Source organism: Harpia harpyja, chromosome 1, assembly GCF_026419915.1.
Source record: "Harpia harpyja isolate bHarHar1 chromosome 1, bHarHar1 primary haplotype, whole genome shotgun sequence".
NCBI classification, from domain to species: Eukaryota; Metazoa; Chordata; class Aves; order Accipitriformes; family Accipitridae; genus Harpia; species Harpia harpyja.
This window is the reverse complement of record NC_068940.1, coordinates 85591947-85605278: the sequence shown is the minus strand read 5'-3', so window position 1 is coordinate 85605278 and position 13332 is coordinate 85591947. Positions and strand designations below refer to the sequence as shown.

Here is a 13332-nt window from a genome sequence, read left to right as displayed (position 1 = left end):
TAGTTTCCTCCACATTTGTGGGGCTGAAATGTTACTGCTGGAGAATCTTCTGGTTTATGCTGAGCAGTACTTCCTCCACAGGGCTGAAAAAGCACAGGACAGGCTGGGTTAGGATAACATCAAGAACAAACCTGGGACTTTTTCAGTAGGTGGCAGGGCTTCTGCTCCATCTGTCCTCATCAAATACACACTGGAGTTCCTGATGGGGCCCTCCCTGCCCCACACACAGAGACTTAATTGCTAATGTCTGGCCTTTAATGAGGGCCTTGATCATGTTCAACTACGGTAAATAACTGAGACATTTAAAATGTTTAAGTCATGTTTCCATAATGTAACCCTTGAAGGAAAGAACATGCAGAAACTTGGGAAGGGCACAGCAACACCACAGAAGACAATGAGGTGCCTCTTCAGGCCTCAGCCCTCTCCCAGGGTCCTGACTAGTGAGCTGGAGACTATGGAAACATGGGCATGGGCTCCTCCAGAGATAGAAGATATAACATCTAGCTTGTAGGTCCCCTGTCCATACCACTGTTCACTGTCAGGTCATTAATGCAAGCAATACAGTTTTAAATGGGTATCAGAGGCTCTATTCACTGCACTTTTCATGCTGTGAAACTGGGAATGTTCAGAGCTTTTTGGGTAGCTAGATCCTCCTAGGTAGTAAGAGTTGAGGGTAGGTCACTTTCGTAGAAAAAGTGACAAGGCTTTACTGAGGAATAAGTCTGAACTTCAGGAGATAGCAACATCTCATGCTTCCTCCATGAGTGTGACTCACTGAAATGTAAAGGGAGGAAACCTGTTGGGCTACCAGAAAGAACAGTTTCCACAAACTGGTATCAAAATGCTGAAGAGCACCCAGCTACTTTAAAGAAAAAAAAAAAAAAGAAAAAAGAAAGTAAAACTTCTTGCATAGGGAATGTACTCTACAGTTAAATTCACTGCTTTGTACATTCATTCGCAAGCAGCACTACAGTTTGTGCATTTCTATGTCCTTAGTAAGCAGGTAAAACAATCTTAAAATAAAAAGGAAACAGAAATCCACAATGCAGATAGAGGAATTTACCTAAATGGAAGGAAAAGGAAGCAGAGAACATGTCTTGAATTTGTGCCCTCCTCTGAGTTATTCAAAAGAGAGACCTTTAATTTACTCCAAAACATCAAGTGGAAAATAAATATTTTGGTTTGCAAGACTGAAGTTCATTACTTACAGGAAATAAGCAAGAGGCTGGGTAGCGTCTTGAAATCTGATTCCTTTTCTGATACAGATTTTGCTAGGCGATTATATACCCCTGAGAGGGAGATGTCCTGGCACTTTTATTTAAACTATTTTCTTCTCTACAAAATACCATAAAGCACAAAAAAGATTTGAATACCAAATATATATGATCAAAATCTGTATTTTAGCTGTATGGAAAGTAGTACCATTATACAAATTGAAGAAGAACTTATTCTAACAAATTAGTGGTATAGTCATTCTTATACTTAAAGCAATTTTTGTACTTTTGTAATGGCTGTAGAGGATTACATCAAAAGTTCAAATTATGTTTGAGGGGAATCTGCATTAGTTTACAAACAAATTAGAGCTGCTCCTAATTTTAGCAATCTGTAACCAAAAAGCCTGGATCAAAGCAGTATTGCCCTTTACTCCACAGGAGTCAGTCGCTGGGAATGCTGGCCTCCTCTGAATGTTTCCGTTTGACTGATGCTGCCCAGATGTGATAACAGTAAACTGTGACGGCAATAGAAACTTAGTCTCCATGAAGCAAGGAAGTACTTCCATACTTGCTTGGAAAAAACCTCCAAACTTAGTATCATTAATCCCATAATTAAATAAATTCTAAGTCTGTAATTTATTTTCACTGTTTTCATGAATTTGAACCTGCAAACCTTTCTCTACATGAGTGGGTTATAGTCACAGGAATGGCCTTTTGAAGTAAGAGAAACTACCTTTATTACTAAGGATTTGCAATAAGAAAAGACAATAAAATGACTGAGAGCACTAGGCTTTAAACATAGGGATCTGTTTTCACTGCTAAGTGGGATTAAGAGTGTAAACACTCTCTGAATAGGGGAGGGAAGAAAATAAGAAAGGTAAAGAAACAGTTTATTTTCGTTCTTTTTTCTTCAAAGACTCTGTCATGCAGAAGTCACAGGTTTGGAGAGTCATAAAAGCAAATTTTATTATAACAAAGCCTATATCTTGTTCATTAACACTGCCTTCCTCCAATGCATGAAACACCCTTGTATTCTATTAAGATACTCCTATCCATACAGACAGCCAAGTTGAACAAGGGAATTTACATGATATTCTGAGCTAAATAAATTTGTATCATTATATTCACACATAGGATTATTTAAAGGAAGCTTGAGTTGATTATATTATTAAACATGTGATGAGCTCAAATAATATCCAGCTTAAATACTAGTGTCCTGCAAGACTGAAGAGTGGCAATAGCAAGCCCATGGAGTAATATGTCCAATGGCATTGCTTCCTAATTGTAATCCTTGTGGTATTCAGTGCTGTATCCATAACAATCTAGAGTTCTGCTAAATAACCTCTTTTAATCCTTGTACATGTCTTTTCCAGTTCTAACAAGATTAATCCCACCAGCAATTTAGTCAACCTCCACATCAACATCAGTGCTGTGGCTCAAGTACAGATTAGAGGGTAAGTATTCGACCATTTCAATCCATAATGATAACTATATTTTATAATGAATCTTTCCACATATAATAATCCCATGTAGTGAATCTTTTGACATATTATAATCCCAAATGCCTTATCCACCAAGAACACCTGAGAATTCCCAGGGAATCTCACCCCTGCAAGCCTTGCAGGATGGAGCTTCTAAGGACTTACCAGGTCATGTAGGGCAGGACTGCCCACATGGACTCCAGTAAACTTGCTGAGTGTCTGTGCAATTGCAGCACACTGTAGGATCCCACATTGTAGTAACACCAGTCAGAGCCAACATTTTATTTAGGCATTCAAATTGTGTATGGATGTTAGTAGTACCAAATGCCTGTTCATATGTGTAGGTCTGCTTGTGCAATCACTTAGATACTTAATTCTGAATACCAAAGCAGAATCTGCTGTTGACGCGGAAGTCACGGACACTGCGCACAATCAATATGATCAAGCAGATGCCACTTTATTGCCAAGATAGCTCGGTTTATATGTTCATTCTAGTTACTGTTCACGCATAAGCAAATTAGAGATTGGTTAGCATGAGCTGTCCACGCGCCTAGTTACACCTAATGATTGGTTATATCAACACTGTACACGCACATAAACATAAGGCATAATTGGTTGTATTAACTAAAACATGCGAAACTTGTCTCAGTCTAATTGGTCAAGATAAGCTGTGGAATTGAGGTTCTTTGTGCCAAGTTCCCTTTATCATGGAATGCGCACCTGTGTTCTTCTAATTGGCATCTTTCTTTTTTTGTCTTCTTGTTTATTCTGTTCAAGGCCTTCTAAAGGTGTCTGGAATGCTCTTACTACCGTTAGCTAAATATGTGTCCACTAGCAAAGCGTCCTTGAAGCCTGCTGCCTACAAAACATCCTTGGCTCACAAATTGATCAATTCTATCGAGTCTGGATTGTTCACTGTGTGCCCATTACTTTCCAAGTATCCCACAATCTGCTGCTTTTATGACTGAAATGATGAAACATATTATGGGAAGGCATATACTAATAGCAGAGTGAGGCCTTTGGAGAAAGGATGAATAGGGAATGACAAGAGGTCAACCAGCTACTACTGTAGGATTCTTACATTTCCATCTGAAGCAGGTGCCTGTCCACTGACACAAGGACACAAAACTAAACAAGCACAGGATATGATCAAAGATAATTATTTCTATCTATTTTCACATACAGCTTGCTTTCACAATCTATAAAATGCAATTAGGTGATAAGAAGCTCAGACTAGCCTGTAAAATCTTGGAACTAGACTCCTATCCTGGCATCCTGAAGGAAGTCAGCAGGATGTTCTTTTAAAGGAAATAATTGCCCAAAATGCTTTTTGTCTGGGATCTCAGATTTCCTACATCTCCTCTTCTCAAACTGCAGCTCTGGACCTTAACCATTCTCGGCTCTGCAAGGGGAGAACAGGAGGTACATAGCCCAGCTTCACTCCCACAGTCAGGCTATGAGGTTTGGCTGATGCAAGAGGTGTAGATGTCTCTTACATGATGCACCTCAAGGGGCTGCCTTAGGTGTAAACAAATAAAATGCATTTATTTATGCTTTTATGGATATAAAAATCCATTTATTGTTATCACTCTAAGACAATACTTTGACTACCTAGTGCCAGCAGAGTCAAATCATTTTGCAGATCACAGAGATTATGTTTTCTGCTCTAATATTCAATCTAAATCAGGGAGATTTTTAAAGTATTTCGTTTTTGTAAGTTTTTTCTAGGTTAAGAAGACTAATCCTAAGGCTAGAGTTAGGTGGAAAAAAGAGGACTGGAACTCAAAGACTGTGGATATATGTTAATGCATATATTTCTGAAAAGGAGCAGTTGAAAGACATGTTTAAAAAGAACAGAAATAAGAGTATTATTTCATTTTCTGTAGTTGGTGATCTAGGGAAATGAGCTGGATAGGAAGAGAGGTGAAAAATACAAGATTGGGGGAAGGTGACACAGAAAGAGAAGTAGAGGCTGAGGAGGTAAGAGTCAAGGGGGTTAGTTGCTGGGCTGCACATGTGTGAGAAAATGTTGGGAGCCAGTAACTGCTAGATGTTGCCACGGGTGGACACCCAGGTTAAGGACTGGATGGTGTTTCAGTGCATCAATGAAATGGTTATGGATACATACATGAGACTTCTCACTAAGGGCCACTTCCAGTGCTGTGGATTCTGTTTTTTTCAGTGAGGTTGCTATCACTTTCATAGAAAAATCTTACAAACTTTTTGTCCTGTTTGCAAACTTTTTGGAAACTTTTTTTGCCTCCATCATGTTCTTTCTGTGCTATAGTGGGTTCATTTAAATGAAAAGTGCTGTAACAGGTAAATAGATAGACACCAAAAAATGACCAAAACATCCTTGGTTCTTAAATACAGCATGGCCACAAGTGGAAAAAGTGGCTTGAATTGCTGCCTGCAGTGCTAAGAAACAGGTCATTAAATACAGAGGAATTACTTAATTGAATGACTTCCAATTCCTTTCCTCTTAAGTCTTTTAGTTTTCTTATTAGCTATAGCATGCATGTACAAAGGAAAATTCCCAAATGCTTTGTTGACAGATTTTGCTAATTACTCAGAGATGCTAAAGCATACAGCTCCAAGGGAACCATTTGCTCACAATTTCCTAGATAAAAATAGAAGTGAGACTGTGTCCACATTTGGACTGGAAAATTTCTTGCATTGGTTTCCCTACTGCTCTGCACAGAGTTGCATGAAGTGGGACTGGAATCATTGTACATTTTATTGAGGAAAAGTAAGTAGTTATCAAATTGTGTGTATGCATACGTGCATATATACTTGCATAGTGGACCCATGCAAATTCTGCCTCTATGAGAAAGGAAATCTTCTTCAATAGCCTATTCAAAACAAATTTAAGATAATTCCTTAGATAGTTCATTCAATGAGCAATTGCTCTGATAACAGAGATTTGATAGTTCTGCTTACCTTTTTTTTCTCTAAAAATGTAAGAGTTTTATAGATGTAATTGTTATTTCCCACTGCTGAAAGAGCACTAGAGGAATGAGGCATTCAGGAAGGAAGTAATTTGGATTCGCAGCTGGCAGAATTCTTATTGTATAACCCATATAAGCTTTTTCTGTAAAACATACTTCCTTTACCTTATTTTTCAGTGCTTTGTTTGACTGATCATTGTCACCTAAAAGTCTAGGAAAAACCCTCGTATAATAAATCATTCAAATGTTAAAAATATTCTCAGTTAAATGCAAAATATAATAGTGAAAAGAGGATTTCTGTTTAATTTGACCTGATTTTGCTACTTTCATGTCAATAGCAGAAGTTCTCAAAATAACTGTAAAATCTGTTAAAATAAATGTTCTTATATATTTTATAATAATTTGAATTGAATGTCTACATTTATACTTTGCACTTTGTAATTCTGTGGATAAGAAAAACACTGCAATAGAAAACACTGGTTTTTGAAACCTCATGCCTCCTTCTTTTTGTCTATGTACAGTTTCTGGTTTGCAAATTTTTGCGGTAGCTTAAGGGACTCTGTGACTTAGGGTTTCTAACAACAGAGGAAAGTTCCTATTCTCCAACAAAAATTAATAATTAAAATTCTTATTGGAAACAAGACCATTTGTGAAATATAACAAGTTAGGCTAAGTACCTCATCTGAAATGACTTTTTAATGAATATGTTTCATTTCCTTTATTATTTGGTTTGGCTTGTAAATTTGTCCTCTGGCATACTTGTTAGTACGAATTGCTGGCCTTCCAAAGTCTGGGGAAGTATTTAGAGTTAGCAGGATACTCCAGGATACCCTAAATTTCATGAAGACTTTTACTTTAGCTGGTTGGTATTAAGTTGTTCGTCTCTGGGATCACTTGCTGCTTAGAGAAGCCGTATTCTGTAGAAAAGTTTCTATCAAACATTTCATTCACTGTATATGACATAAGAGCTGGAAGCAAGAACAGTTTGTTTCATCCTAAAGTATTTTAAAATGTCAGCATTTGCAACAAAAACATCCAGTCTTGTGTTCTCTTCTTCAAGGGGCAATCTGCAGTGGTGCTTTCTCTGTTTAGACTCAAGGGAAAGTGAATTAACATCGATGGATAGAAGTCCATCATTTTAGTCAAATGTTATATTCTGAAAAAAACTCATTAGCAGTTCTTTTTTTAACAGTTTTCTGTCAGCAAACTTCCAGCTTTGGCAGAACAAGCATTGAAATTTCATGGCTTTTCTTTAAGCTAAAGATTCTGGAAACCAGCAAAACTGAGTGAGAGTGAAGGGTAATACTTAACCATTTTAGCATCAAGAGCTACTTTCAGTACTAGCAGATGACAGATGTCTGTGCCAGAACTCACCTACCATGCTAAAAGAAATTCTTGGGATCTGATTTCCCAACTTCTCAACAACTGAATAAGGTTAAAGTTGGCATCTGAATGGGACCCCTCCAAGGAACTTGCGGTTTTTATGGGAAATAAAATGCTTGTGATTCAAATAGAAACGTTAACAGAATATTACTTGGTCCTTTCTTGAGGTCAGACAGAGGAGGAAAGGAAAAATAAAATAGTAGAAGGAAAGAAAGGTGTCAAATATTTAGTCACTTTTCTTCATTTATGTTTGATTTACATGTTGCAAGTTACAGCAGTGTTTCAGGGAATGCCTTAGCTGCCACTTCATTTGCAAAGCAAAAGGGAAGCCTGGAGCACTCTTAAGGGCTCTAGTCCTGAATTCAGTTTCTTCATAAAGCAATTTCCATTGTGACATTATGGAAGTCACAGTACCTCAGCTTCCCACTGGTAAAATGAGATCGACTACTTTGCAAGGTTTTTTAAAGGAATAATAACAGAGGTTATAAGGAATTTATAGTCAGAGCAGTTAAATAAATATCTAAAAATGTATTGCAAGGAAGGAAGATGTGTAGCATTAAACATCTACAGGCTTTAAATGGAAGTAAGAAACTACATTTGTTTACATATCATTACTGTAGTTTTGTGGATAATATATTCAGATACCTCACCAGTATGAATGATGTAAATGCCTGACAGACTGCATTCCTCTCTCCAAATAGAGTCACTCCCTTGTCTGGAAAGGAACATTGATCAGAGGAAGTATGAAACTAAATGCACACGCTCAGTAGTCTGTAAGGACTGGGTAGTACTTTATGGAAGCATTGTGTTGTTCACCTCACCTAATTCTAATGAATGTGCCCAAATGAAATGCCCTTAAGGGCTCAGGTTTCTACAGCAGTCTTAATTTTTTTCTAAAAGTAATGCAGCTGATCACTGATAACAGTTACTGTTTTAACCTGTTTTATATATTACAGAGTGTCTCACCCCCCAACAATTATTTTGCCGCTTCACAACTGGGAACCCAAAGATGAACCTACAAAAGAAGAAGAACTTGGTCCTTTAGTAGAACACATCTATGAGGTAAAAATGATATACATTGCCACAGGACCTCATGCTGTTCCCATTGAAATCCTGATGAATTTGGTTTATTGTCTTCATCTGCAACTAGATAAAGCCACAAATGTAAATATTCTGACTTTAGCACATGACCCAAATTTAATCTGGGAATTCAGAACCCTAGTATCTGTTCATGTTACTGGAGGAGATACTAGTTTATGCTAGGAGTCTGTCTTTGACATTTAAGGGATCTATAAACATTTTGGGTGTTTGACAAGAATTAAAAACAGTGCTTAAAAGCTCATTACAATCAGTGCCAAATATTTTCAGTGATTTGACTGGTTTCTCATTAAAAACTTTGAGTTTTGTGCACAGGAAAAAATATGTTTCCTTTGAAATTTAGCTAACTGAAAAAAAACCTGTAGACATACATGTAACTTGTTACCTCATTGCACAGAAAATGTTCTGTTGAAAAGAACTCTTAATGTTTGGAGTATACATATTTCCACCTTGCATTGTTGTTGGGTTTTTTCTATGGGTGATTCATCAATTAAAAGAGAAGAGTTCAGGTTAGAAAAAAGTGCATTGAGTGAACTCCGTGGAATACAGACCATCTCTGGAATCTGATGGATGACCTTTATTCTAGGGGGTAAAACAGAGTGCTTCACATATGGTTATAATTCATAAACAAGCACTCAAGAAAATACAAGCAACTGAGCTTAATCAGCAGTGTAAGATTACAATTTGCATGACTAATACTAAACTGTAATGAATCAGACTGTAAAATAATACAAAATATTATTAGTGAATTCCTCATCTTAACACACTTCTCTAAACTGAAAAATCTCTAAATCTTCCTGTGTCAAGCATTTGGGCTGTTTGTGGAACTACGTATGTGACTTCAAACGTATTAAAATAGTTACAGTGTTTAGCCACAGTGATTAAAGAAACTGCTTTCATGGTTTATTGATATCAGCAATGCATAAAAAAAGCCAAACACCCACCCAAAAAACCTATACTGAAGATGATGTAAGATTGAAAGTGGGTTTTATATGGTTCTAAATAAAGCTCATCAGTCACAAAAATTTTACACATTTAAAAAAAGGAGGTTTTCACATCTCTAGAAACTTTGAGTAAAGCTCCATGGTGTTCTGCTTCTTTAGCTCTCATGCCCAGTGTTAACACATATCCAAACTTCCTGTGGTCATCAGATATTTTCAAACTGTAAACTGATATAAGAAAACTATTTTAATAGCCCAGATTTTTTAATTTCTATTATTTCTATCTATACTCATTTTCCCAGAAAAGAATAATGTCCTGGGATGTTACTTTAGGAATACTAGTTCCATTTTTTATTTTGGGGAAATCTGAACTGAGAAGTGTTGAAAATAGAGTTCTTAACCACAAAAACTAGTTTAAACTCTGCTATACCTTCTATTCCTGCACCCTGACATGTGATTCTTTTGTGTCCTGAAGTTTCAGCTACTATTTTCAAGTATGTTCTCTTAAGGTTCATTGTATATATTTGTATATAGTGTATTTTGCTAGTGTGTTTTGGTTTGGGTTTTTTATACTTTTTTAGGTAATTTCAGCTCTTTCATATGTAGGAAAAAATGGGAAAGGTGATAGATTTCTTGAATACAGGCTCAGACAAAAAAGGTTGTTCTCCCAGATTTGCCACTGGCTTTGTGACCAACATAGAGAGGTCCTTTTCCCCTACCTGTCACAGATTTTTCATCAGTAAAATGATATCAATAATCTATACATCTTTCCCAAAGTACTTCAAGGCTGTGGACACTAAGAATTTGAAATTGTCTTAAGTGGTGGTTGCTGTGTTTTTTGTTGTTATTTACTGCCTTCGAAAGTATTGATGATATTTGTTTGACAGCTGCACAATATAGGACCAAGTGCCATCAACAATACAGTTCTCCATGTCGGTTGGCCTGTGTCAAGTCGAGAAGAATTTCTTCTTTATATTCTTCATATTCAGACACATGGACCATTGCACTGTCAGACGAGCTCTCCTATTAATACAATGCAAATAAAGGTAAGTCAGCCCCTTTTATTTCCATCCCTGTCTGCATGTTGCTTGATTTTTTTCTGCCTACACTTCACAATGGGATGGAGCTTTTGGGGAATTTTTCACTGTGACCCTGAGATCATTTTCCTGGGTAAGAAGCAAGATATAGATAGTCTATAATGTTTCTAGTGTGACAGTTGTATTGCATGGTATGTGTTTGGTTTCTGTACTCTTCTTATCTGAAGAAACTTGTATTTTGATTCAGTACCGTAGCATTAGATACAAGATAATTTTTTAAATGGAAATTTGCAGGGTTTTCCTTGAGGGTCATTTTTAACATGGCTTTGAATAAATGACACAGAATTTTTCAGTTCTCATGGGACCCTGAAAATTCTTGTGTCCTAAGGAGTACGTTAATTCAGAAGGTCATCTGTACAGCAGTGCTTAGCAGATGACTCCCAAAGATGATGTAAACCTTTGCTAGGTCAAGGGATGCACACAGATCTTCAGTTGAGTCTGATACAACCTAGCACTGGTTTGTTTATCAAAAGGTCTTACATCTGAACCTGTTAACAGTGGGGAAAATCCATTATAGCACAATAATGCAATATCATTAAATTGAAAGACATGAACTTCTCAGAGCTGCTTACTTAATAGAGAGCAGACAGCCACCAGGTATTGTAGCATTAATTATTTTTAAAGGATGTAACACAATTTTAGGTTTTTATTCCAATACAAATAATTTACAGCTAATTTGTATGGTGATTTGGTTTTTCAGAATCATAGGCTAATTCAGGGTGGAAGAGACTTCAGGAGTACTCTCATCCAACATCCTGCTCAAGCAGGGTCAGCTGTGAGATCAGACTAGGTTATTCAGGGCTTTATCCAGTCTGGTCTTTAAAACATCCAAGGACAAAACCTCTCTGGACAAATTATGCTGCTCCTTGATTGTCCTTACGTGGAAAAGGTTTTTCCTTGCATCCAGTCTGAACCTCTCCTTTTTCAACTTATGCCCATTGCCTGTCATCATACCACCAGGCACCTCTGTGAAAAGCCTGGCTCCATTTTTGTGATAACGTTCTCACTCTGACAGCTTTGGTCCCCCCAAAGCTTCTCATCTCTGGGCTGAACAAGCACTGGTCCCTCAGCCTCTCCCTGCAAGACAAGTGTTGCAGCCCTGAGCACCCCTGGGGGCCCTCCACTGAACTCATCCAGTATATTGATCTCTGTCTTCTGCTGAGGCTCCAGAAATGGATGTTGTATCTACATTTGGTCTAATGAGTGCTGAGCAGATGGGAGTAATCATAGAATCATAGAATGGTTTGGGTTGGAAGGGACCTTAAAGATCATCTGGTTCCAACCCCTCTGCCATGGGCAGGGACACCTTCCACTAGACCAGGTTGCTCAAAGCCCCATCCAACCTGGCCTTGAACTCTTCCAGGGATGGGGCATCCACAACTTCTCTGGGCAGCCTGTTCCAGTGCCTCACCACCTTCACAGTAAAAAACTTCTTCCTTACATCTAATCTAAATCTACCCTCTTTCAGTTTAAAGTCGTTACCCTTTGTCCTATCACTGCACGCCCTTGTAAAATGTCCCTCTCCAGCTTTCTTCTTGTAGGCCCCTTTAAGTACTGGAAGGCTGCCATAAGGTCTCACCGGAGCCTTCTCTTCTCAAGGCTGAACAACCCCAACTCTCTCAGTCTGTCTTCATAGCAGAGGTGCTCCACCCTCTGAACATATTTGTGGCCCTCCTCTGGACTCACTCCAACAGGTCCATGTCTTTCTTATGCTGGGGCCCCCAGAGCTGCCACGACTTCTCAAATATGTTAGATAGTGGCTTAGCCACTTCATCTGCAAGTTCCCTCAGGACCCACAGATGCATCTCATCAGGCCCCATGGATTTGTGCACCTTCAGGTTCCTTAGATGGTCTCGAACCTGATCTTAGAGTCATAGAATCATAGAATTGTTTAGGTTGGAAAAGACCTTTAAGATCATCAAATCTAATCGTTAACCCAACACCACCATGCTCACTAAACCATGTCCTGAAGTGCCTCGTCTGTGCATTTTTTGAACACCTCCAGGGATGGTGACTCCACCACTTCCCTGGGCAGCCTGTTCCAATGCCTGACAACCCTTTCAGTAAAGAAATTTTTTCTAATATCCAATCTAAACCTCCCCTGGCGCAACTTGAGGCCATTTCCTCTCATCCTATCACTAGTTACTTGATAGAAGAGACCAACACTCACCTCACTACAACCTCCTTTCAGGTGGTTGTAGAGAGTGATAAGTTCTCCCCTCAGCCTCCTTTTCTCCAGACTAAACAACCCCAGCTCCCTCAGCTGCTCCTCATAAGACTCGTGCTCCAGGCCCCTCACCAACTCGGTTGCCCTTCTCTGGACACGCTCCAGCACCTCAATGTCTTTCCTGTAGTGAGGGGCCCAAAACTGAACACAGTACTCGAGGTGCGGCCTCACCAGTGCCAAGTACAGGGGAACAATGACTTCCCTGCTCCTGCTGGCCACACTATTTCTGATACAGGCCAGGATGCTGTTGGCCTTCTTGGCCACCTGGGCACACTGCTGGCTCATATTCAGCCGGCTGTCAACCAGCACCCCCAGGTCTTTTTCTGCCGGGCAGCTTTCCAGCCACTCTTCTCCAAGCCTGTAGCACTGCATGGGGTTGTTGTGACCGAAGTGCAGGACCTGGCACTTGGCCTTGTTGAATCTCATACAATTGGCCTTGGCCCATTGATCCAGCCTGTCCAGATCCCTCTGTAGAGCCTTCCTACCCTCGAGCAGATCAACCCTCCCTCCCAGCTTGGTGTCATCCGCAAACTTACTGAGGGTGCACTTGATCCCCTTGTCCAGATCATTGATAAAGATATTAAACAGAACTGGCCCCAAAACTGAGCCCTGGGGAACACCACTTGTGACCGGCTGCGAACTGGATTTAACTCCATTCACCACGACTCTCTGGGCTCATCCAGCCAGCCAGTTTTTTACCCAGCAAAGAGTACACCTGTCTAAGCCATGAGCCGCCAGCTTCTCAAGGAGTATGCTGTGAGAGACAGTGTCAAAGGCCTTACTAAAGTCCAGGTAGACAACATCCACAGCCTTTCCATCATCCACTGGGCAGGTCACCTCGTCATAGAAGGAGATCAGGTTGGTCAAGCAGGACCTGCCTTTCATGAACCCAAGCTGGCTTCTACAGTAGGCAGGTTTTTCATTCTTCCAGTTCCTGCCTTTG

At 39.2% G+C, this 13332-nt stretch overlaps 1 protein-coding gene across 2 annotated transcripts in view; it reads left to right on the top strand.

The window, feature by feature from the left end:
- ITGA8 (integrin subunit alpha 8) overlaps positions 1-13332 on the top strand; it is a 120958-nt gene that overhangs the window by 73951 nt on the left and 33675 nt on the right. For both annotated transcript variants that reach the window (XM_052803175.1, XM_052803184.1), the window contains exons 23-25: positions 2588-2668; positions 7983-8088; positions 9953-10111. In XM_052803175.1, coding sequence (XP_052659135.1) covers positions 2588-2668; positions 7983-8088; positions 9953-10111 — 346 coding nt within the window. The remainder of the gene's footprint in view (positions 1-2587; positions 2669-7982; positions 8089-9952; positions 10112-13332) is intronic.